Source organism: Lichenostomus cassidix, chromosome 10 (genome assembly GCF_008360975.1).
Source record: "Lichenostomus cassidix isolate B80296 chromosome 10, HeHo_3.0, whole genome shotgun sequence".
Classification (NCBI taxonomy): domain Eukaryota; kingdom Metazoa; phylum Chordata; class Aves; order Passeriformes; family Meliphagidae; genus Lichenostomus; species Lichenostomus cassidix.
Window position 1 is genome coordinate 6,236,567 of NC_139491.1, and position 23,535 is coordinate 6,260,101.

The 23,535-nt window shown below is 43.3% G+C and overlaps 1 protein-coding gene across 3 annotated transcripts in view; it reads right to left on the minus strand.

Annotated features, from left to right (window-relative positions):
- Nucleotides 1-6,640: 6,640 nt before the first annotated feature.
- The window catches only part of SV2B (synaptic vesicle glycoprotein 2B), a 62,504-nt gene continuing 45,609 nt past the window's right edge, over nt 6,641-23,535 (minus strand). For all 3 annotated transcript variants that reach the window (XM_085070404.1, XM_085070403.1, XM_085070405.1), the window contains 9 exons: nt 22,754-22,887; nt 21,899-21,988; nt 19,688-19,798; nt 18,980-19,068; nt 18,158-18,322; nt 15,426-15,559; nt 14,626-14,826; nt 12,239-12,398; nt 6,641-11,211 (listed from right to left, as the gene is read on the minus strand). In XM_085070404.1, the coding sequence (XP_084926530.1) occupies nt 11,028-11,211; nt 12,239-12,398; nt 14,626-14,826; nt 15,426-15,559; nt 18,158-18,322; nt 18,980-19,068; nt 19,688-19,798; nt 21,899-21,988; nt 22,754-22,887 (1,268 nt within the window). In that variant the 3' untranslated portion in view covers nt 6,641-11,027. The remainder of the gene's footprint in view (nt 11,212-12,238; nt 12,399-14,625; nt 14,827-15,425; nt 15,560-18,157; nt 18,323-18,979; nt 19,069-19,687; nt 19,799-21,898; nt 21,989-22,753; nt 22,888-23,535) is intronic.

The following is a 23,535-nucleotide window of genomic DNA, read 5'->3' on the forward strand; positions in this document are numbered from 1 at the left end:
AAAGTTTTGCAATTACCTGCCCTTCATCATAGTTTGACACTTCTGAGCAATCTTCTGTAGAAGAACTGCTCTTACTGAACCCAAGGCATTGGGAGGAGAAAACAAACTCCCACACAGGCAGAAGAAAATTGCTGTAATTCACCTGGTGAATTCACTCTGAGCAAAAAGCCCACACAACAGACCCCATTACCCTGTCCTTGAGCTGGGAACAAGGGGAACAGAATGGGTCACTTCCCTGGATATGACTGTCCTTGGGAACTGTCAGTCCTTGAGACAGCATGGATGAGGAAAAACACACAGCAAAGTCAGCAGTGAACATTTCAGCTCCTTCCATCTGTCCCTGCAGATGCTTTGGAGAGTCCACCAGGACTGTCACCCAGTCCTCCCCACCTCTCAGGCAGTTTGAGACACAGCAATGGCACTGTTACCAACACCTTCCCATTTTCTGTTTTGATACCTCCAGTACCAATATCAATTACACAGGCTGACAAGGAGAAAATGGAATTGCAAAGTGTTAGGCTGCAGGTATTTAGTCCAATGATTGGGGTTGTCTTTAAAACACTGTAATGACACCATCCTGGATGGATAAGAGAGAGATGGGGTATTGTGTGCATTCCTACACCTTCAATTTAAATTAAAATTTGCTGTGATTTAAGATGTTATCTCCTTTGAAGGTCTGTACTTTCCTTGGAGAAAATAATTATTCTCAGCTAATAATGTGAGTTGCTAGGCTAGTGATTAGTATATTTGCAACAGGGTAAGTTTGCTTCCCATTGACAAAGACTCAGGTGTATTATTTACTGCCTGATAATTTCAGTCTGGAATTAATCTTTGACTTGAAAGGACACCTATTCTTTAAAGCTCATCATCTCCTTGCCTTGCTTTTGCTTATGCCTTCAGTTTCAAAGGTTCATTTTTCTTCATGATTTGCAGAAGTCATTACCAAATGCTTGGAAGTCTATCAGCCAGGTTACCTTGATAATTTCTTTTATGAATAAAATAATAACAACAATGTCAATAAATAAAGCTAAATCATGCCCAGAGGAAAATAAAGTAGTCACCTGTGAGTAGTGCTTGCAAAGATTGGTAATAAGAAGGTGGCAAGGACATAATACAAGTAGGCAACATTATCCCCCATGTCTCATTTTGAAATAAAATTAATCAGGTCACCACTCAAGGAGTTTATTCATAAATGTAATGCCAGCAACAGGTTCTCGTTGTAGAGTGAAAGGGGAACACAAGAACTAATACTTTAGGGCTATGAACACTGAGCAGCTCAGGACAGAAAAATTTTAGTGCTTTATCCCTAAATCAGCTCAAAGGCAGACATCAAACTAGACCAGGATCCCTATGTGGCAAACAGAAAAATCTAGATTGTCCTCCACATTGGCTTCAATGCTCTGTGCAGTTATACAAGAGGCCTGTTGGAGTGGGGTGATTGCAATGAAATCTCTGTGGTACAAACATTTCACCTTCTGCTCATTCCTTGTCATGTACCAGGAAGCTCTGGCTGAGTTATCCCTGGTGATTAGCTCAGCCCTCATTCCTTCCCTGCCTTTATCTCACAGACTGGAGGAATAAATTCCCAATAATTTGGTTGCTGGTAAGGGAATTCCCAGGACCACAGTAACTGAACATATTGGATTTACATAATCTTGCTTAAAAATCAGCTTTTCATTTGCATCATGTCACCAGATTCCAACTGCATCAAGCCAGGGAGGACACTTGGGGCAGTCATACCTGAAGAGAAGAAAAAACAGAGAGAAAAGAGACAGAAGGAGATTTTCCCAGATTTTAGTGTTCCGTGAGACACCTCAGAGATCTAGTTCAGAAAGTCTTCTTCTGAAGTGAGAAGGAACTGTCAGCTTTCCAGTGAGCCACACCAGCACCCTAATTTTCATTCAGAGAACCTGCCACCCACACCTCCACCAGCCTGGGGCTTGCACACACAGCAGAGATCTGCTCTGTTGGGAGGTACCCCTGCTTAAAATAAGATAATGGTCAGAAAAGGGTTTGGGTTTGAATTTGGGCATTTTGTCTGGTTGGATTTTAACATTTCCCTACTTCATTTTCCCATCTGGATTTTCTCTTTATGAAATTCTATCTCTATTGCCTATCAAGGCAATATTTCATCCTCAGTGGACATGGGAAGGTTGCAATAATCATGTTCATGATTTAGGGTTACACTTCAGCCTTGAACTCTTCTGTGGTTGATGTGGAATTCACCCAGGGTTACTTCTTTTTTTCTCTCCAACCAGCATTTCTTCCCACAAATTTTATACTGAACCTTGACCTGAGGAGACAGGGAAACTGATTATTTGACTTAAATATGTATTATTTACAAGAAAAATCTGCTTTAACTGACCTGGAGGAAGGAAATTCTGCAATACCAGAGCTAAATGTCAGCAAAGTAACAGAGGTTCAGGACCTTGAATATAAGTGGCAGCCCAACCCCAAAACCTCAGAAAATCTGCCAGAGAAGGTCTCTTGAGCCCCTAAGTTAGGGATGACTCCACCCAGAGCAAGAGATCTGCCCCAGAGACCAATGCAAAGGTGACACAATTTCTGTCCTCTTCCAGGTGACATGTGAAAGGGGACAAAGTAACTTAGCAGGGTCCCACAGCTGGGCTGAGCCAAGGCTGTGAACTCTTCATGGTCTCTTTGGATGGGGTCAAAAGAGGGCTGTAAATAGTTGTTCTGAAATATTTATAGCCTAAGGGCTCAGTACGAGGCTGGTTTCTGCAGAGTAGTTTGTTGTTCAGGGTCTGAGGGAAAGAACAGGGTTGCTAGGAAGATTTCAAAGCTCTTATCCTTATCCTAAATAAGAAAGGATAAAAGAGCTGAGTTTATCATTCAAAGATGTATTTTGAAGGGCTGAGTACAATGCTCTTTTCCCACTCTGAAGCAGAAGATTTCAAGGCTAAGAAAGGGCTCCCTCTGGAGAAATCTTACCTACTTCTTCTGAAACCCCAGGACTGGAGTGGATCCTGCTCCTGAACTGCCCATGGCACTCCACTGCCAGACAGGGCAAGTTACATCTTCTGTGGAGTGTCTTTTCCTTGCCAGGGTAACAAAATCAGGGAATAAAGCCACTTGAGATCTGCCTTTGTCTCCTCGCAATTAGCTCAGTTTGTATTTACTGAAGAGCTCCTTTGTTTGTTTTCTGTAGCAAAGAAAAAGCTTTCCAGGGAATTCTGAACTCGTGGTTCTCAGAGAGAAGCCATCACCATAAAATCCATGGTGGAGCACAGCTGTATCCAGCTGTGGTGGAAGCGAGCTCCTCAGGCTGGGGTAAAGCCCTGCTTGGGAGGAGCACAAGCCTCAGGCTGGGCTCTGTGGGTTCTGGGAGCTGTGGGCAGAGCAGCAGCAATGTTGGTGTTGGTTGGTTAATTAGCAGGATCAGAGCTGAATCACCCAAATAGGGAAATCATCAAGGATTTGTGGCCTCAGGTTGTTTTGAGGTGATAAGCAAAGCACTTAGAACACCTGTGTTGTGCCCCGACTGACATTCCTCATACAGAGGAGGTGTGGGAGGGATTCACCAAACCCCTCTGTGGTGAGACTGCTCCTTTTAATAGCCCAGACTTGAACTGCAGGACGTTCTGCATGTGCTTGAGGCTGGAGAAGGAGGAATTCATGAGTCAACGTGGGTGACATCTTGCCATGATTGATTAGCTGGGCTAATCCAGAAAGTCCATTCCCTGCATCCCAGCAGGAATCACTGCTGCCCCAGGAGGAGTCACTGTGCAGACCTGCTCCAAACCCTGTGGATAAACACTGCCCAGTCCACAGCTTTTCTCCTCTAACTGCAGTCTCATCATATTATTTCAAGAAATCTACATCTCCACTGGAAAACACTCAGGATTTGCAGGCTGAGAAAGCTTGAAAACCATTGCACTGGTCTACTGGAGCAGAAATTCCTATTTTCTCCCCCATAATTACATTCACTTTGCTTCAGGTTTGCACAACTCCCATTCAAAAAGCTTTGCCATTAGTCAGGGCTGTTTGTTCCCTAAACTTTCTAATCACAGTTTTGGTTTTTTTTACCTCCTTTTTCCTGACTTCACTGGGGTTCAGAGCTCAGAGAGCTGTGTCTGTCTGATGGGGGTCCTGGGCACAGCCTCCAGCAGTTCCTGGTGAGCAGGGAGCAGTCAGTGCTGTGGGTAACTGCTGCCATCTCCTGGTATTTCAATCCCGAAAAATCTTAGGCATTCTCAGTAAGGTCAAGTGCAATCATTTAGTTTTACATATAAATGCGTGCATGTACATATATGTGTGTGTATGCATATATACACAAGTATTTTTATATATTAAACAAGTGTTGAACAGTAAATTTAAAGCTGATTTCTAGTTTTTTTCAGATAGTACTTTATGGGTTAGTGAAGTAATAATTCTGTATACTGAAAATATTAAAAATTATATATATACCCCTAACTGTTTGCATTATCATGGGTGAAGGCAGCTGCAAATTCTTCATCTAGTTCTCCATGCTCACTAAGAATGGTAAGAAAAATCTTTTGATATTTTTTTCTGATTTTTAATCATCTGCTTACAAAAAACAATTTCTTGTCTGAGAAGGACAGACTCACTTAATATCAGCCTCGAAATCATAGCAGTGTTTGTGCATTAGCAGGGTGCTCAGTATGCAGAAATTTCTTCTCCAAGCTGGAAAAACAGGGCTCCATTTCCCATCCACAAGGGCCTGGCCAAGTTGTTGTTATTCCCTTGTCTTTCCAACAAATGTGAACTCAAATTGCCAAGTTTGATCTCTAGGAGTCCCAAACCTGAGATCTGAGATATAGGAGCACTAGTAAAATGCCTTTTTACCATAACCTAACTCAAATCATATTCCTAATATGAAGTCACCTCACAATTCAGAAGCATCACTCAGACCTATTGCTGGATTTTGTGGCTGCTAGGAATGGCATCATCCCCAGCCTTCTTCCTTCACCAGGTAACCTTCTGTGACAGCTTGGATGAACCTGCACATCCAAGGAATCTGGGTCATTTATTAGCAGCTAAGAGAATCTGTGCCAGAAAATCCACATAATGAAAACAAAGTGGTCAGGGTAGAAACATCAATGTGGAAAAGCAGGAACACAGATTTGCAAAGGTTTTCTTACCAACCAGTCCATCCTATGCAATCTCAGGCAGCTGTGTCACATAATCCTGCTTTTAAATTCCCTGCACCCTACTTTAAAATTAGTCAGGGGATTTTATGCGCTGTTTTTATCAGCAACCCTGTCTGAACATTCAAATATGGGATTTTTCTGCTTCCTGAGACTTCAGCCTTATGCAGAATGTCAACTAGCCTGGAGTAAGGATGACTCGAAAACACCTCCAAGGCTTTCAGCGCAAATCTCTGACCTTTATCTGAAAACTCTCTTTGTGGAAAATGCTTTCTGATGGTGTTTGCTGATGCACGTTTTCCTAGGGGCAGAACACACAGGAGGAGCTCACAGAATGTTAGCTCTGTTGGCTCTGTAGATCTGCTGTTGGACATGAGCACTGCAAAATTCACAGTTGGCAGCTCCCACCTGAGACCAGCTCTTCCCAGTTCCCACCTGAGACCAGTCCTGACTGGTTCACACCTGGACCAGCCCTTCCTAATTCCCACCTGAGACCAATCCTGTCTGGTTCACATCTGGACCAGCCCCTCCTAATTCCCACCCCAGATCAGTCCTGACTGTTCCACATCTGGACCAGCCCCTCCTAATTCCCACCCCAGACCAGTCCTTACCAGTCCCCACCTGCTGCTGGCTCTGGTTCACCCAGTGGGACCCCAACTCAGACAGGTTCTATGGAACCCAGCTGAACCTGGGCTGAGGGAAAATGCTGATTTAGTCTCCGGGTGATGGAGGTGCCTTCACAGTTTCTTTATTGCATTTCTAATCTCTCTGGCTCTTTATCTCTCACTTGAGTATTACCTTTAGCACGTTGCAGTGGATGTGATGAGAGGACTAATCACTGATTTACTCAACAACCATTCAGTACTTAAATTCCTTAGCAACAAGCCAGAGTTGACTCAAATTAAAACCCTTCAGTGGGTCTAGGACAAGAGGGATCACTGCATTTTGTGTTGTACATAAAGAAATTCATGCATGAACCCCATAGTCTGGCAGCCAGCTTCCACTGCTTGTGCCTTGAGCTCTTTTCCCATACAGTTGCTGCTGTCTGTATCATTGCTCTGAAAGCATGGCCTGGACAGTTAGATATACACAAAGAGCTGCAAATAAAAAGAAAGAGCTAACATCCTTAGAAATATATCCAATAAAGGAGTATGCTGTGGTCAAATGGTGTGCCAAGCCTCAAAAGCAGTGCTTCTTTGGGGATGTATTCTTGTTACAAAGCAGAGTTGAGCTTTTTGGTCTTGCACAGCATTTAAAGATTTTTCATGCTTCCTCCTACCAGAAAATTTTTCAGGGAAAGATTTTCTCATGTCTTGTGTTTGGAGGTCCACAGTGTGAAAGGATTGTGATAGAAAGGAGACTTAATTGAGTTGGGATTGTTTGAGAGAGGAAGGATGAACAAGCAGCAAACATCAGAGAAAGCCCTAACGGTGTCAGGGTACAAAGTTACCCACTACAGAACTTGTGAAAAGGCTCAAAATGTACATTAAACACAAACACTACAAGAGCCGTTCTTTTTCTTCCAGCCTTTTAATGTGACAGAGAGAACAAAAAGTCCATTGGAACAGCTGCAATTTCCAGTGACGACCAGACACAGATCAAATAAAAAAAAATAAAAGGTTTTAAATGAAGAAAAGGAACCAAGGGACTGGAATTGGCTATTTCACACACAGAGTCGACAGAACATCTAAATGAAACTTTCCATTAAAGCACAACACCGGGTGTTATTTACAGTGGGACTTGCAGTGTGTGTACATTTATACAGCACTAGCATCACATACAGCAAATAAATTTATTTCATTTTGTTTCCCTCACAGTTCCCAGGCTTGATTCTTCCTAAAAGCAGCATTTGCTAATACAAGGGTGAGAAACTGAGGGAGAAACTTAATGCAAAATAAAATGCATAGGGCTCAAATCTACATAAACCTAAAAATATCCTCTCAGGTTTTGAGTGTCCTTTGGAAAGTCAAAGGACAAAAGCAGGGAATATAAATGGACCTAGGGCCTCCTTAGGAGCATCAGAGTATACTCTGCTGTTGGAGGTCTCAAAGCAGGACCTGGAAGGGAGCTGGATATCTGCAGAAAGCTCAGCTCCATGCAGTCCTGCTCTGTGCCCTTGTGTGAGCCCAGCCTTGGGGCTGGACTGCTCCCAGGCTCAGGGAACATCCCTCAGTGCCCCTCCAGGATGACTGAAGGACATCAGGATGCCTGAGCACTCCCCAGTGTGCAGAACACCTGGCACTGGATATGGGTTTTCCAAGACTGACGCTCTTCATAGTCCAAAAGATCCACGCACCATCATTTGGAAGTCCCATAGCATTTCAAGGAATTTCAAAGAGTGATGTTCATATGGGCAAGGAGGGGATCACCCCATCCAGCACAAGCTGCAGCCACCACCACTAGGACACAGAGCCAAAGGCAGTAACAGGAGCTGTTCTGCACAACCAGATTAAATAAATCACTATACAACAACCCGTTAAATCAACAGGGAATACAAGGAGGCAGAACTCTTATTATAATACCACTGGTCTTTAATAATAGTATCAACAGTGCTTGGTGTTCCTAGAAATGTCCATGTCTGCATGCTCAGAAATTCAGCAATGGACTCCTCCCATTACAGTGCTGCAGAGCTGAACACACAAAGCCACAGCAGGCCAGTTTGGGTTCCCTAGACTCACCTTTCCCATGCCACACTGTCCCTGGCTAAGTGGCTGTACTGGTGTGCCATGCATGCATGAGGAGATCCAGCTGTCCTCTAGAAGAGATCTTTGGGATTTAAGGCAAGTCCCCTGTCTTGGTCCTCTGTGTCCCTGTTGCAGTAAAGTTCATGAATCCATGGAAACAGTGCTGTGCAGAGATCATCAGGGACCTGTGGTCAGCAGTTTTCTCCGTGGATGGTCCAGTGTATCCCAGACAGAGACTGTTCACTGTGGCAGAGTTGGGCAGGGGAATTGATGGAGCAGACATGCTGGCCCTTGCACAGCGGAGACAGTGCTGATTTCACTGCAGAAGTTAAGCTGAGCCATCAGAAGAGGTGCCTGAGGAAAAATCTTCCCCTGCTTGGAGCTCAAGGATCCGTGGCTGAGGCAAAGCCCAGCAGGTGGGCAAGGCTCTTAGGTCACAACTCCCTGGTCAAGCCAGGGATAGGAGCCTTGTCCCACCATGTGCAACATCCCTTAGCCCTCAACCTATGGATTTTAGGGGTGCAAAGACTTTCCAGGTGACATTGACAATGACATCCTATTGCTCTTTACCTTGCACCAGCTAGTCTGTGAGGTGAGGTCTAGCAGTCTATGAAAGAACCATTCTGGAAGGAAGGAAGGAAGGTTTCTAAGACTGCATAATATTTCTTAATATTACCTTGCCATTTCTATCTCCTGGAGGATTCAGTTTCTTCCTTCTCTGAAAATTACCAGGGAAGTTTTGCAAAATAAGTGATGGCATTAATGCCACTGCAAAATGTCATGGAGAACACAAATAGGTTTGCTGTGAGCATTGGGTTATATGTAAATAAGAATGCTATGCAAAACAAATATTTAAATAAATAGGTTCTGGCTCCTCAGAGCAGTAGAAGTAAATAGTCCAGAAAATGAAACCAAATTTTTCCCCCTCTGCCCAGTTGCAATGTGGTAATTGCCAAGCACAGCCCAACAAAGTAGATTAAACCTAAAGGTCGTGGTTTGTGTTAAAATACAGATTTAAACTGTTTCTCATCAGGCAAAAGGATCAGATATTCTTAGAGAAAAAACCCCACGTTCTGGGTTGTGATTCTGAACAGAAGCTGTGAACTGCTGCCAGAGGACATAATTATATTCACTCCTACCTTAGAGAAGGAACCTTGCTGTTTTGAAGACAAATAAATAAAATGAATTTTAAAAAGCCCTAAACTACCCATAAAATTAAGAAATGAGGCATAATAAGCTCGGTTATTACAGCAGCTTGTGATTGTATCAATTTCATAAATCTCAGAATAAAGGTCAAAAATCCCAAACAGCCAGTTGTAGCCTAGCTGATCCAAAAGTGTTTATCCCTGACTGACACAATGGTAAAAGTGATGCTCATTAGAGGCTTTTGCCTCACTGGCAAGGATTTGCTGCTTGTGTTCTAAACCTTCTGTGTGTCCTTCAGCTGCCTCTGCAGCAGCACCACCCTGACTGCCAGCCAGCCTGAGTGCAAGGGACTGTCCTGGTGCAGCCAAGGGCAGAGGTGTGAGACATCAGTCCTGTGGGATTTCAGCCTAGCCTTGCTTGGTTTTCTTAAAAAAAAACCAACAAAAACCAACAGAAAAAGCAAAAGCAAACAAACAAACAAAAACCAACAAAGAGGATCCAACAAAAGGTAAATGAGAAAATCATCAGCAGAAGTACAAAGGAAATTTTTATGTCACAGAATACTCTGGTTTGACAAATTCCCTGCACTATGTGGTGTTTTCAGATAAATTCTGGTCTATTGCTGAGCTTGTTGAAAGGATATAATTAGTGTTATCTCATCCATTGTGAGCGTTGGTGTGTTATTGAACAGGATGCTTTTCATTCTGGTTTCCCAACAAAACACATCCCAAAATACACAACTCACTTTGCCTCTAGGTGAAACAGGACTTAACTTGTATGATAAAATGGGAGCACAGATTTCAGAAATGTTCTCCACAGGATATCAAACTAAACTGTGCCACTTAATGGAGAATTTAATGTTCTGTACAGTGAAAGCTTGCTGTGTGCATTCCCTGTGTAACAAGTTAAATGGCTTTAAGTAACTGTGCTTACAGTGTTTCAATGAGACCCAAGTATATTAGAAAATCAAGCATCATATTCTTCAAATAATATGGCTAAAATGCTGGTAAATTCACAGTTACCATACTCTAGGTATTAGGCAAAAATCCCCTATTTACACTGGATAATATGTACACATTTGGTTTGTGGAATGCTCCAATATCATATCAATTTCTCCTCTGTGAAAGCTGTAGGAAAAAAACCCTCTTAATCATTATAGAAATATATATTCCCAGCCACTAATACATCTAAATATTTGGTATCTGGATGTTAAGAATGAAGTGTCACTAAGTTGGTCATGACTCCTGATATTCTTGAATTACTGGGATTTGTTTTTAGTGTCACTCTTAAAATCCTCTTAAGGGTGCAGAAATAAAAATCCTAAATTTTAATACCTAATCACTTCAGTGGGTGTATGTAGGTTTGCAAGTAGGTGTAAATACATATATATAGATATATAAATAAATAATTATTTAGATATTTCTCTTCCAGACCAAGAAGGTGCCTAGTGATTCCCCTGTGCCCAACTGAAGACAGCAAAGGGCTTTGAAGCCCTGAGTCTTCTGAGAGAGCTGAGCACCCATCCTTCCATCCTTGAGAAATCAGGACTCTCATTCTTCTGCATGGTTGGAGTGGTGATCCCAAAATCAAGACATCTGGGGCCTCTGGCCACATCTGCAACTCTTCCCCCTCTTGCTGGAGCTCACCTACAGCAGGTTTGTTACCTGCCTGCCCTCGGGTGTCTGAGCACAGCTGATGGGGATGGCCAAGGAGGGCTGGGCAGAGTGTCACAGCTCGGCAGAGGGGTCGGGGTGTGTCCCCCAGTGTCACCTGTTTGTGTCTGGTGTCCTTGCAGTGCGATGGACAGGGACAGAAGAGCTCCCAGCATAGGCAGGGTTGAACCCAAGCTCTGCAAGGGGAGTGTGGAAGCTGCATGCACCAGTCGTGGCTGTGAAAAGGTCAGAAACGATGGTTTGCTTTAAATCCCTTCGGGTTCTTCTTTTCCTCTGCCGTCTCGCTTTGAGGTATCGACAGAACAGCATAGAATGAACATTTTGGGTTTTCCAAACATGGCTCTTTGTTGTTCTTCTTCTACATCTGCCCCCCCAAGCCCCCTGGCCTCTGTTGCTCACATCAGGACCTGTTCTCGAGTCTCTGGCAGGCGCAAAGCCAGCAGGCCACCTCCCACCAGAGCGGAGGAGGCCAGAAGGATGGGAACCACCTTGGTGATCCCTACGAAGGAGGAAAAGATGGAGTTCCCCAGGATGGCAGCAAACTTGCAGAGCCCATTGAGGATGCCAAAGGCTGTTGCCCTGTGGGGAGGAAAAGCAGAAAGCAATGGTTAGGAGGGAGGTTCTGGCACAGCTACAGAAGGTTTGGATGGATAATTCTGTGAATGCTCTTATGTTGCCCATGCTATGCTTCTAGGAAGTAAAGCTGGGCAGAATAAATAAGTAGATAAATAGATGCAACTGTTTTGCATGTCTGTGTGAATGAGGAGAATGTCTGTGTGTACTCATTTCTCCTTTTCATCTCACCTTCTCCCTAGCCCTAGAGTGGTCCACTCTGTCAGCCTTTGTCCCCCCCAAAGACAGCAGGACAAAATCTGCTCTAGATTTCCTCAATGCCCTTCCAAGGGCTGTCTGGAGTGGATTGTCACCAGAGAAACAACCACAGCCCTCCTCCAAATCCTGTTACACCCAGCAGCTAAAAGCACGCTGCTTTCAATGCACAGTCCTTAATTTCTGACTTCCCCCAGCAATCTGTAAAAGGCAAAATGGGTTTATAATGATATTGAAAGGAAAGATTTCATCTGCAGCACTTTTCCCCAAAGTCTTCTGTGCTTCCTCATGTCCCAAATCAGTCTGTGCACATGGTTGTCTCTGGGTTTTGGAGGGGAAGGCTGCCACAGTGATGAGCCATGAGAGGAGGCTGGCGATGCAGTGTGGAAGGCCAGACCTCCATGCATATGGAAATAACAGAGTACACATGCCATTTGGTGTCCCTGTCTTGGGCACAGGGTTTGGAGCTAGATGATCTTTAAGGTCCCTTCCAACACAAACCATTCTGTGAAATAATGATTCTGTGATTCTTCGATTTATCAGCCCATAATTTCCATTGGGCCACGTGATCCCTATGTTCAACCCAAAGTGCACGTAGAATTATGCTTGCAAATGTCAATACTGATCCAGGATTACACAGCCCTGAATGTCTGGAGAAAATAAAATAAATTAAAAAACACCGCTCCCCCTCCCACATGTCTGTAGAGCTGCTTTCCCATTGGGAACCAGGAGGATAAGGTCAGAGGGTGGAGACTAAAAGGAGAAATACTGTGAGCACCTTTTGTCCGTGGGGTAGAGCTCCACGGTGATGACATCCAGGGCGTTCCAGGCGGCGATGCTGGCCCCGCAGAAGAGGCACTGCCAGCCGATCATCGCCGACTCGCTGTTCCCGAAAAACAGGAAGAAGCAGCACACGGCTGAGATCAGCATCGAGCCGCCTGAGGGGAGAAACCAACAGAAAAACGCTGGCATCATCTTCCCCTGTCCACAGCTGAGCAAACACATTTGTTGATAAAGATGGCTTTCAAGTGATGGCGCTTCATCCCAATAAGAATTAATTCTGCGAGGATCCAAAACCACCTTGATGCTGCCGATCTGTCATTGTGTGATGCTGGAAAACAGCCTGGAAATGTTCTCAGTGACCACCTGATCTTGCTGATAGTCCTGTTCTACAAGGACTGTGAAGACAGGCTTTTCCAGGCAGGCTTCCAGCATCTCAGACTTCCAGATGGACCCAGGAAGAGCAGAGGAAAGTAAACATGAAAGTCAATGAGGAGGAAGCATCATTGAGAAGGTTTTTCAACTTGAGTTTCAAGTGATAAGCTAGTGCATTTCATATCGTATTGAAGTCACTTGACACATTTCTAGTCCCAATTAGGATAATTTACAGTCACTTGTATGAAGCACTTGAGGTCTCTTTTAATTATAAGAACATCATTAGATTTCATGGCACATTTGCACAGGAGCCATAATTTTATGAGCATCACTGAGGGAGAAAGTGAGAGCATTCATGCTCAGTTAGGCACAGTTCAGATTCAGAAATATTAATAGCTACATCACTGCTTTCTACTCCCTGGGGAATTTTCACCTGAAAGATGAAAGTTTTTAAAAAATCAAATTATTTTTCACCAGAATGTGCCGTTATCACTGAAATATCTCCATTTGCTAATAGAAAAGCAAATTATTTTCTCTGTTGTTTGGTGGTTTTGGAGTCAATTTAGCACCATCCAAAATAATTTGGATGCTGAAGTGGAACTAAAATGCTTCCTTTTGGACATTATGTTGCATCTTGCCACTGCAGTGCCCTGCCTATGAAGACCTGCTGTGCAGGATTCCATGTCCGCTTCTCCTCCGTGGTACAAGGCCAAACTACATCCCCACAATGTGGTGTGGATATTTCCCCTGCTGCAAAAGCACAGCCCAGCACTGGTCACTGTGAGGACACCAAGAGATGATTTATACAAGAAAAGTTTTGGCAGGATATGATAAAACTGAACTGAAGTCCCGCCGAGGTACGTAACATAAAGGAGAAATTCAGTTTTCCTGTTAAGCTGACTAGAAATAATATGTTCTACAGAGTGATACAGGTGGGATGCCAGAAGGCTCTTTCAATTGGAAATTCCATAGTGAAACGTTTCTGCATGTCATTACTAATTTTTGTCCTGTACTCTTCATTTTGCAGAAGAAATAAGCATTTAGGGCTCCAGCTGTCATCTCAATTCCAGATGAAAATGCTGAAATGATGACATGTTTGCAGGATGGACAATCTGATTCTCATTCAGCTTCCTCTAAATCATTTCCCACAGACCCTCTGGTTTGTTTGGGTCTTTTCCAAATTCACCACATTCAATACATTCCTGACACATCAGTGGGGTCACCTTGCTCTGCTTTAACCTGTCTGAAGGGGAGGCTGAGCTAAACCTTCCCTCTGTTCTCAGAGGAAAGAGGTGAGCTCAAGGCAGTGATTCACCCCTTACCCCTGAGCCACAGCCCTGATTTTATTAACTGCCTTTGGCTATCCCTCAGGGTGTGATTCCCATAGAACCTGGAGAGGAAGGTCTGAACCCTGAAGGCAGCAACACCAGAAATTCCCAAAGTATTCACAAAGCTGATAAGGTGATAACTCGATAAGTTATTCCCATGGTGCTAAAGGGTGGCACCTTGCTTGGCTGTGACATGGTCAGTTAATTTACCATATGGTCTCTGAAGCTGTTTGTGCAATCATTTGCAAATCAGATAAAAACCAAAAGAGGGAACTCCTGGGCTGTCAAGCTGCCACATCAAATAACCTTTATGAATATTCATTGCTACAAGCAAAATGTTCATTTATTTATACAGAGGCTTTGGACTTCAGCAGCAACTCAACAGTACCAAGAGGTCCTTTTTTTTGCTCTGACCCTGATGTGCTGAGCACTGGAAGAACATGCAGGATTTCATGCAAAAGGCAAAATAAAAAAAAAAGAAGGATGTTACAAACACACAGGGTGAGGAGTCGGTCACCTACCCACTGCCAGGCTCACTTGCCTCACCCTCTAGTCTTTATCTTTCTGCTCCTTTTGTTATGGGGATGACTCCTTCCCACCAGAGCCCTCCACACCAACCAGGGCTCTTTGCAGGGCTGTGCTCCCACCCTGTCCTGCCCCATCACCCATCATCCCCACTCACCAATCATCTTTATCCTCCCAATTTTGTCCATGAGCAATGCAGAGATGATGTTGCCTGGCAGCACGGACAGGCTGCCCAGGAAGCTGACCAGGTAGATCAGAAAATCATTGTCCTCCTCAAAGTCGATGTGGCAGCCTTCCTTCTCCTTCATGAACGTGCTGTTGATGAGCCTGCAGTTGATGAATTTGTGTTCATAGAGATCTGTGAGGGAAAGAGGAAAAGGCTTGGCTGAACTCCCTTCATGCAGCAGCCAGGAGCAGCCAGGATCTGACCAAACCAAAAGCCCAAGAGGAGCTTCTCATCCAATGGAAATGGCCAGGGAGTATTTATTGCCCAAAGGACAGGGAAATGTCGACTTCGATTTTCATAGCATTATGATTTATTCTTTTATAGAGTAGAAATTAAAAACCTTTACACCATAAATTAATGACTATTTTACTGCTTATGATCATCAACCACCAGTTGCTTAAAATTATGTTTTATGCCAAATTTATTGAGTAGAAATGTAAGGTGCAGAGAATTTTGCCATTATTTTGACCTGTCAAGGCCTGAGCACAGGATTTTGCATTTCCCACACAGCACCCAGTGACACCAGAAGCCATGGGGTTAAAATCACTGATGGAGAAACCTGAGGTCTCCTTCTAAATGCATCACCCTCTTTTTCCCATCACTCTCAATACCCAGCATACACCCAAACACACAGATCCCTACCATTCTTCTTCCCAGAAAATAGATAAAATAGTTTTCTGATAAAATAGTTCCCAGTTACAGAGATGACACCATAGCAGGAATCCCATTACCAGTGTTATAAAAGACAGTAGAGATGATGGTGCAGTTTTCAAAGAAGGTCTCACTGGATCTCACATCTTCAAAGTAGCAATCCTCAAATAATGAATCCTCAAATCTCACTTCCTTGAATTTCATGCCAATAAATCTGTGGGGCAGGAAACAGAAAATCACTCTGTGCTTTAAGGTATTTTCTATACTGTGTGGTGTGCAGTGGCTGTGTCAAGAGACAGAGCATTAATGGCAATTTCTAGGGTCATTTACAGAATAGGTTTTGCTTGAATGCATAACTGTTCCATCAACTCCTTCTGTGTTTTAGTAGGAGAGAATGGTTTGAAGAGGTTTTTTTTGAGATGTGGATTTTTTTAGGATTTGGGCAGTTTTTCTATAAAAAAATCTATCACGTCTGAGAAAATGAGCTCCTAAAGCTGAGGGGACACAAATGCTCTCATGTTGAGTCCTAGTCTGCCTGAAGAAGACAGAATTTCACTCAATGCAGGGCATTTCCTTCATGAGCTGACCTTGCTGCCTTCCTTATTCTCCCCCTTCCTGCATCATAAATAAAACCAGACATTATCAGGAGCCTATTGAGCCATTTGTTGAAGGGTTTCTGACAGTTATTTAAACTCAAAGTGATTTTTTAAGTGAAAATCCAGCAGGGTTTCTGGAGAGAGTGGGGACATTATCTGAGTTCTGCTTGTAACCATCTCTGTTCGAGGTTTATTGCCTATCATGTAATGAAAACAGATTTCACTAAAAATAATAAACTGGGTCCGGTGATTGATTTCTCCTCTGGTGGGAAGCATGACATGTCTGACCTGGCTGCCTGAAGGATGACAAAATATTGATTTACCTGTGAGATTTTGCAGGAGCACCGAGAAGATGTATTAGGTAATGCCCAGGCATGTTTGGAAGATGTAAGGAGCTATTAAGAACAAGCATTATTGCTTTAGTTAAAGAGGCCATGACTGTCACCAGATGAAAAAAACCTTCCAACATATACTCTGCAGCTTAATTGAATTGAGCACTTAGAACACAGTGTAACGTGATGGCTGTTTACACTTTTAAATGAGCACTGCAGGGCTTCCTGACTGAGCCTACTAACAGAAATTATTAATGCACAAAATACCACAAGAAGACTATTCAAGTGTTTTGCTCCATGTAGAGGGTCTCACAGGTTAGAGCAAAACTTAAGCTGTTCTGCATTTGCTCAGTGATGTATTTGTCTGTGATTTATTTACTCCCAAAGGCTGTTAAAAGCCCTTTTTTACCCTTCAGTTTGCTTTCTTAACACCCAACTTTAAGAGTCAGATAGCAAAGGCTTGGTAATCCATGGAGTTTTAGCTGACAGGCCAGTGCTGGAGGGAGAACACAGCTGTAAACAATCTGAGATAAGGGCTGGGCATTGCTAGAATTTAGCCTGATCAGGTTTTGAGTGTTTGAAATAGAGAGGGCCAAGGCAGGAGAATAGTGATTTACATCACAGTTTTAAGTCTTCATCCAGAAAGGTGCTGAGTATCCTTAATGCTCAATGAAGTCAGTGAGAGTTCAGCACTGCCCCCAGGCATAACAAAAATATCCTCAATCCCTAAATTTGACCACTTTCACCCCTTTCTTCAGGGGAATAGGAATTTTGAGCCCAGGTTTGCACCAGCCAGCACAGCTCCCTGCTTCAGGGAAAGTCTACAGAAGGACACTAAGACATATGTTGGGATCCTCACCAATGCTTATCAAATATATAACAAGGAAATGGAGACAAATAGTTTCTGAGGGGATTGGAACAACCTGGCTGGGCAATGAGATGTGGTTTCAGCTGTGAAGATGAAAACAATGAGTGTTTTGTGTAACACTGAACATCCAGTGGGATATTCACCACATGGTGCAAGGCAGCTGCAGCAACAACCTGCTAGGTCTATGTGGGGCAATGAGATCTCCACAGAAATTACACAGGGGTGTTTTTCCACCCTTTTTATTGGGATTTTGAAAATTACTATTGGAATGAATAGGATTAGATTGCTAATATAGATTGCTAATATAATTCCACTACTAATATAGTGGAAAATAGAGTGATTGAGGTCCAGGCTGGATGCAGAGGAAAAAACACCAAGTCCAGCCCACACAGGAGAAAAAAAGGAATGAAAACAATGATGGAGCAACTTCACTGATTTCAAAACACTAAAAGAGAAGGTGACACACTCATCTGTGGGGAGATAGTGACTGCAGTGGGAGAAGCACCCCAGAGTGGTCATGGCACAGCCTGCACTAATGGGCTGCAGGATGGACACTGGGGTAATTCATACTGAGAACTTTAAGAGAAATAACTTTTTTTTTTTTTTTTTTTCAGAAATGCAGCAGCAGAACACTTTCATTACCAGTGGCTGCCCAAGCCCAGTAGATGTCAGTGTGGGCTAAGGAAAAAGAAGTCACTTCTGCATCCAGGGCTGCCCAGCACAGCCAGGTGGACACCCCAGATCCTGACCCCAACACGGGGCTGCTGGAAGCAGAACTCCTCACAGGCATCCCCTGGGCTCTGTAGAAGTCAGTGGTTGAGGCAGAGTATGCAGAAAAACTGGATTAAAAGGATATTTTGTCTGTCAAAAACTGCCTTTGGGACTTGAGAGATTTAAATAGAGTGTCCAAAATAACAACAGGGAGGTTCAAGTTGGTGGAAAATGGAAAAGAAAGGAAGAGCCTTCCAGAAATTTATTTCAGTTTGAATACATCAAAGCAAATTCTGTTCACTTACTTGTCATTCCTGTATTCCCCATTTCGATGGATCTGGTTTTCCAGGGTGAAATTAAAGGTGAAATGGGACACTTCCTCCTCATCAAAGATCTTCACTCGGGATTCATATGCCTCGTCTTGGAGATAGCGGATCATGTCAGGGAACCAGACAATAAGGCCATAGTAACTGGAGCAGGATGGGAGACACATCAGGGATACAAGGCTATTCCAATGATCTACTTCACACCTTTAAACTTGTTCAACTCCAAATGTGAATGCATGTCTGACACAAATTCTTGCTCAGTTCTGACACAGGACTGAGCAAAGTGTTTCTCCATTCTAAGCACTCTGCTGATCTCAGAAATATATTGGTCTATTCCCCTTCACTTGAAGCAGGACAATTCATTTCAGTTCCCCTTGGCTGGGGAACAAAGAAATGTGCTAACCCTGCTGCCCAAGAGATTAGCAGAGCAGAAAGAAATTGGGTAGATTTCTGCTAGTGTGCTGTTTAAGTGAGAGTTAGACAATTAGTGAGACTCTGGTAGGGTTGTGTCTTTTTGTGAGTGTGTGGACAAGATCAAATGAAAGATCTAAAGGTGAGAAACTCAATATATTACTCTGCCACCGACCACTTCTCAAGTCCTGATTTGTTCAAACCACCTTCTACATCATATGAAAAAATCAGATTGGTCAGTATTTGTAGGACAGCAAGGCTTAGTTCATAAAAACTCTTTAAAATAAGACCAAGATTAATTTTGTAATAGTTTATTTGCATGTGTAAATAACTATTCATTCTGAATAGCCCTTTAGTTTCCTGAAAAATTTAAATAAGTACCTTCCTTACCTTAAGGCCATTGTAAACCAAACCACAGCCAGCATCAGTGTGTTCATCCTGTACTGGGCTGTTAAACAATATAGCACGTTGTCCCAGACCTACAAATCCACAAGAAGGAATTAGCTGCCAGGAAACCCCAGCAGACACTTGACAGCTTAATTTCTGAGTGCATCCTAAACCTAATGTCAGAAAAATGGGTCTGTAAGGGGAAGGTCAGATGTGGTTTATATTCAGGGTTCAAAATCATATTTAATGAGTAAATGGCTTACGAAAAATCACTTACTCAGCTCTGTGCCAGGGTCTTGATCTGAGCCCTCTGTAATGAGCTGGAGTGCATGACTGGGGCTGGGTATAATGCAGTGTCTGTCTCAGGTTATATCAGGAAATGTGGATATGAGATTGTTCTCAGACCCTCTGGCAACTTTATCTTTTCAAATATATGTATTGTGTCAGGAGTGCTTTCAAACTGAGCTCCAAAGCTCTCTGAAGAGCCAAAGCCCAAACACAGCTGGCACTTTAGGAGGTATGAGATGAAATCAGGTAGGGGTGAAGCCAAGCAGGAAACAGACCAAATGCAGTCAGATTACAGCCCTTTGCAAAAACCAGCAGATTTTGTGAGGTGAGAATCAGGCTTTCAAGGTGCAATGACCTGAAGCAATGAGGCACTGGAGCCCAAAGCTCAAAAACCCCTGTGTGAAGTTTTTTTCTTCTCTTTACCTGCTTTAAAGTAGTCGTGATTCTGACCAGCCACCGCTGGTACCAGGTCCCTGTTGAGCTCTGGATTTCAATAAATTCATCTACTTGCTTTGGAGTTTTGATATAGGAAACCTGGAGGGGAAAAAAGAGAAAAAATTGGACTGAGGTTTGTAGAATTGATCTTGGGTGGATTTAAATTCCACTGTCTTCTTGGCAATGTTTCCACCTAATAACCCTTTTTATTTTATCCTTGAAAATTAGCATTAGCAATTGAGCTAATTGATTTAATTGCAGCAAGAAACTATGAGCAGAAATAAGCCTTCCTTCCTTCTTTTCATCCATCCCTTCATCGTACCTCTCTTTTCCATGAAATATTTTAAGTGCATCATGTCCACTGAAATCTTTCATTTATTGGCTAATGTTCCTGTATACTATTTTATTTTTCTATCTTTAGATTCCTAGCACAAATTAGGACTAGGCAATTCTAGCAAAAATTATCTCCAAGATTACCCATTTTTATCCAAACTGTGTCCTCAGGATCTCGTTCTTCTAAGACAACTAGCAGGAATATTTCTCATTCCACATCTTTTAAATACCACTGCCAGAACTTCTATGACAAATGAATGTGTAGATGGGAATCTTTGCAGCTGAAAATGCATTCTGCCATCAAGTGAGCCCACACCATGCCATCAGTTCACTTCAAAACAATCTGAATTTTCAGTGCTGAATACCTGAACTGGACTGCTCGGGAAAACTTACAGATGGGTCCCAGCAAATATTTGCTTAGTACCTTTAATTAGAGGACATATTCAAGGAAAACAGAACTGTTTGTAAACACATGGAGGAGGCAAGAAATTGCTGAATAAATTTCTGAGTGTGAACGAGCGCCTTGGCTCAGCTGCGGAATTTCTGAGTTCCTCTTCCTGGCACCATTTAAATGTCAGATCTGGGAGCTGTCCCGCCACCAGCTGACTCACCGCAAACTGACAACTTCTGGCCTATCAGAAAAACACAAAACCTGACAGTTTGTGCCACACCAGGAGCACTGATCCCCCTCCTGTGCCAGCGGGTGTCAGTACATCTCAGCTCAGCCAGCACGATGCACCTCGAGGTGCAACGCCGAGCTCAGCTCCTGCTGCTGCAGCCATGGCTCTGTTGGATGGAGTAACGAGCACTAATTGGGGCTGTACAGCTGCTCCTTCATGCTCCTGCTTAGCTCAGACTCCCATAGTGCCCTACTTTGTGATATATATATATATATATATATATATTTATATTTGAGCTTCATTTCCCAGCTCAGTGTCACAGCACAGCAATGGATTTAAAGAGAACACCTCTCTCACCTTGGCTACCAGGGCTTGCATTACTGAGATGCTTGGTAGCCTAAAAATAACACATGCTCATTAAGTTCCTACATGAACCTGCACACAGTTGTCATGCTCAGATATGAAATTTTTATTTCCTTGAAGGATCACTCCTGAGGGGCACAGTTTCCTGACAACCCTTCTGAATATGGAGCCTTGCTCTCCTTCTCGATCTAAAATACATGTTTCCCACACAAGTGTATCTCCTGGTTTTTTTTCCATCCTTTAAAAATATCTGTGCTCTCATCTTGAAAAGCATAAATCAAGAATTCTTCCCTGGCTGGCTCACCAGGATTTTGCAACTGAATTATAGTAATTTGCAGCTAACCCCAGCAGAAACCTTTCCTCTGATTTTACTATTAACAACTCCACTGGTGTGACCTTTTTCACAACAAGCAGCAGACCAATGAGTAATAGCCACTCATCCCACTTTCCCTTGGAGAGATTAAAGACTGGGTATGAAGCAGGTGGAGTTTGGAAAGCTCATTAGAAAATACGTGAAGTTTAATCAGACTTTGATTAGAAGCCAGAATGGAGAAAGGAGTGACTCAGGTCTCCCACATGGCTAATATCTCTCTTATTTTGTTTCAGTCTCTTAGAGCAAACCAATTAAGCATGTGTGTAATTGAAAAATCACTGGTCTAAAGGATGTAGAGTAACACCAGGAATGAAGAGTACTCATGCAGTCACAGTGGACTAATTCTTGAAAAAACAGAATAGCATCTAAGTACAAATGCACAAAATGTTTCTCACAGTCCTTATTCTGATTGCTGGGGGAGAGATTACTTTGAAAGGGCCCTGAGGAGGAATAAAATGTTGCTGTGCTGCACTGTCCAGCTTTTTTAACTGCTGGCTTTGTCCAACTCACCGTGAACACCCTCTCTGGCTCGCCCTTGGCCCGCATGTTGGTGTCATGAACTTGCTTGAGGATCATCCAGGCTTCGTCGTGTTTACCAATCTGAAAACACCAAAGGAAAGGAAAGCAAGTGTTCAAGCTCCCAGCTCTGTAATTTATCAAAGCTCAGAGAGAAAACAGCTCTAGAGGTCCAGCATAGTGGAGAAAGACACAGACAGCCTGGGCTGCATGAAACCTGAAGAGCTGAAAGCATGGTTGGTATTCACAGAGTGCAGCATCTCTGTGCTGGAGAGAGGAGTTGTCCTAAAACTGCCTGAGGCAGAAAAGGGGTCAAGGATAGAGCTTTAAAAACAGATGAAAGAAGAGGAGATGGATGAGGAGAGCTGGACTCTCATCCCAACTCTGCTAAAGACTTGCAGGCTTAACTTGAACTAGATATTGCTACCTTTCCCACCTGTGAAGTGGAAATACAGAATCTTGCTTAAGATTTCTAAGGTCTAAGTATTTTACTCAGTAAAATGTACTTTGTCCTTTGCTTTTTCACCAGGATTCAGTAGTTCCATGCCCAAACTCTGTGAGAAGTTTTCAAAGTGGCTTTGTTGGACTTAGAAAATTCCCATCTCTCACTCCCTTCCTCCTGTACCCCATCTGGCAGTGACACACTAATCATCAGTGACTGACCCCATAGTCTGTAATCTTTGGGGTTTAAGCAGTCTGTGGAGCTGCTGTAGACATGTAGGAGTGGCATTGCCTCTGAGCTTGTGCTCCGTGTGTTTGATGGGACAAAGAAAGACAGACAGTGACACATGAGGGACCTGCTATCCTCTGCTGAAATCCGACTGCAACATTTGAGATGAATCATCTTACCTCCAGCAAAAACCGTGGGCTTTCAGGCATGAATTTCAGCGCCACCAGGGAGGCGATACAGGGCAGAGAGCACACGAGTACAAAGACTCTCCAGCTGTGGAAGTGGTACTTGGTTCCCATACTGAACCCCCAGCCTGGAAACAGCAAGAGCCAACAAGTAAAAATACTGACCAGGCATTCTGAGTTTTCCTCTGCCAAAGCAGCCCTGAACTTTACAGCTCTCTGTGAGATGAGGAGAGGTTGAAAGTTTGCTATTAGTACTGATGGCTCTTGGAGGCTCGATAGCATGCTCAGTGGATAGCAGCGAGTTCATGTTCATTACAGAAACTGGCACATGCTCAGGCTCTGCCTTTTAAAAACCTTCTTTTATCTTTGAGTTTAGAAATCACCCAGTGATAGGAACAGCTCTGTGCAGCTGTAGGCAAGCAAGGCTGGGAAATGGTACAGGAATAAGGGCCATAATTGGTTGCTTCTCAGTGATATTACTGGAAGTTTGCAGAGGTTAAGTCTCTGATCTGAGAGGCACATTGGAGACAGCTTCTTTCCATCTCCTGCATCACATATGTATTTCACATTTCATGGAAGAGAGCAAGAAAAGTAAGTTTATTTTTTTACAGACCTACAAAACCTGAGTTGGGTGTCAGACTTAGAAGTATCAAAATCCTAATCCTGCATTTGAGGTACTCCCTCTCCTCCTTCTTTTCCTGGTGTTTGACCAAATCAAGTATTCCCCTGCTAAGAACTGGAAAGTACAGCCTCATTCTTACATTGCTCCATTTACT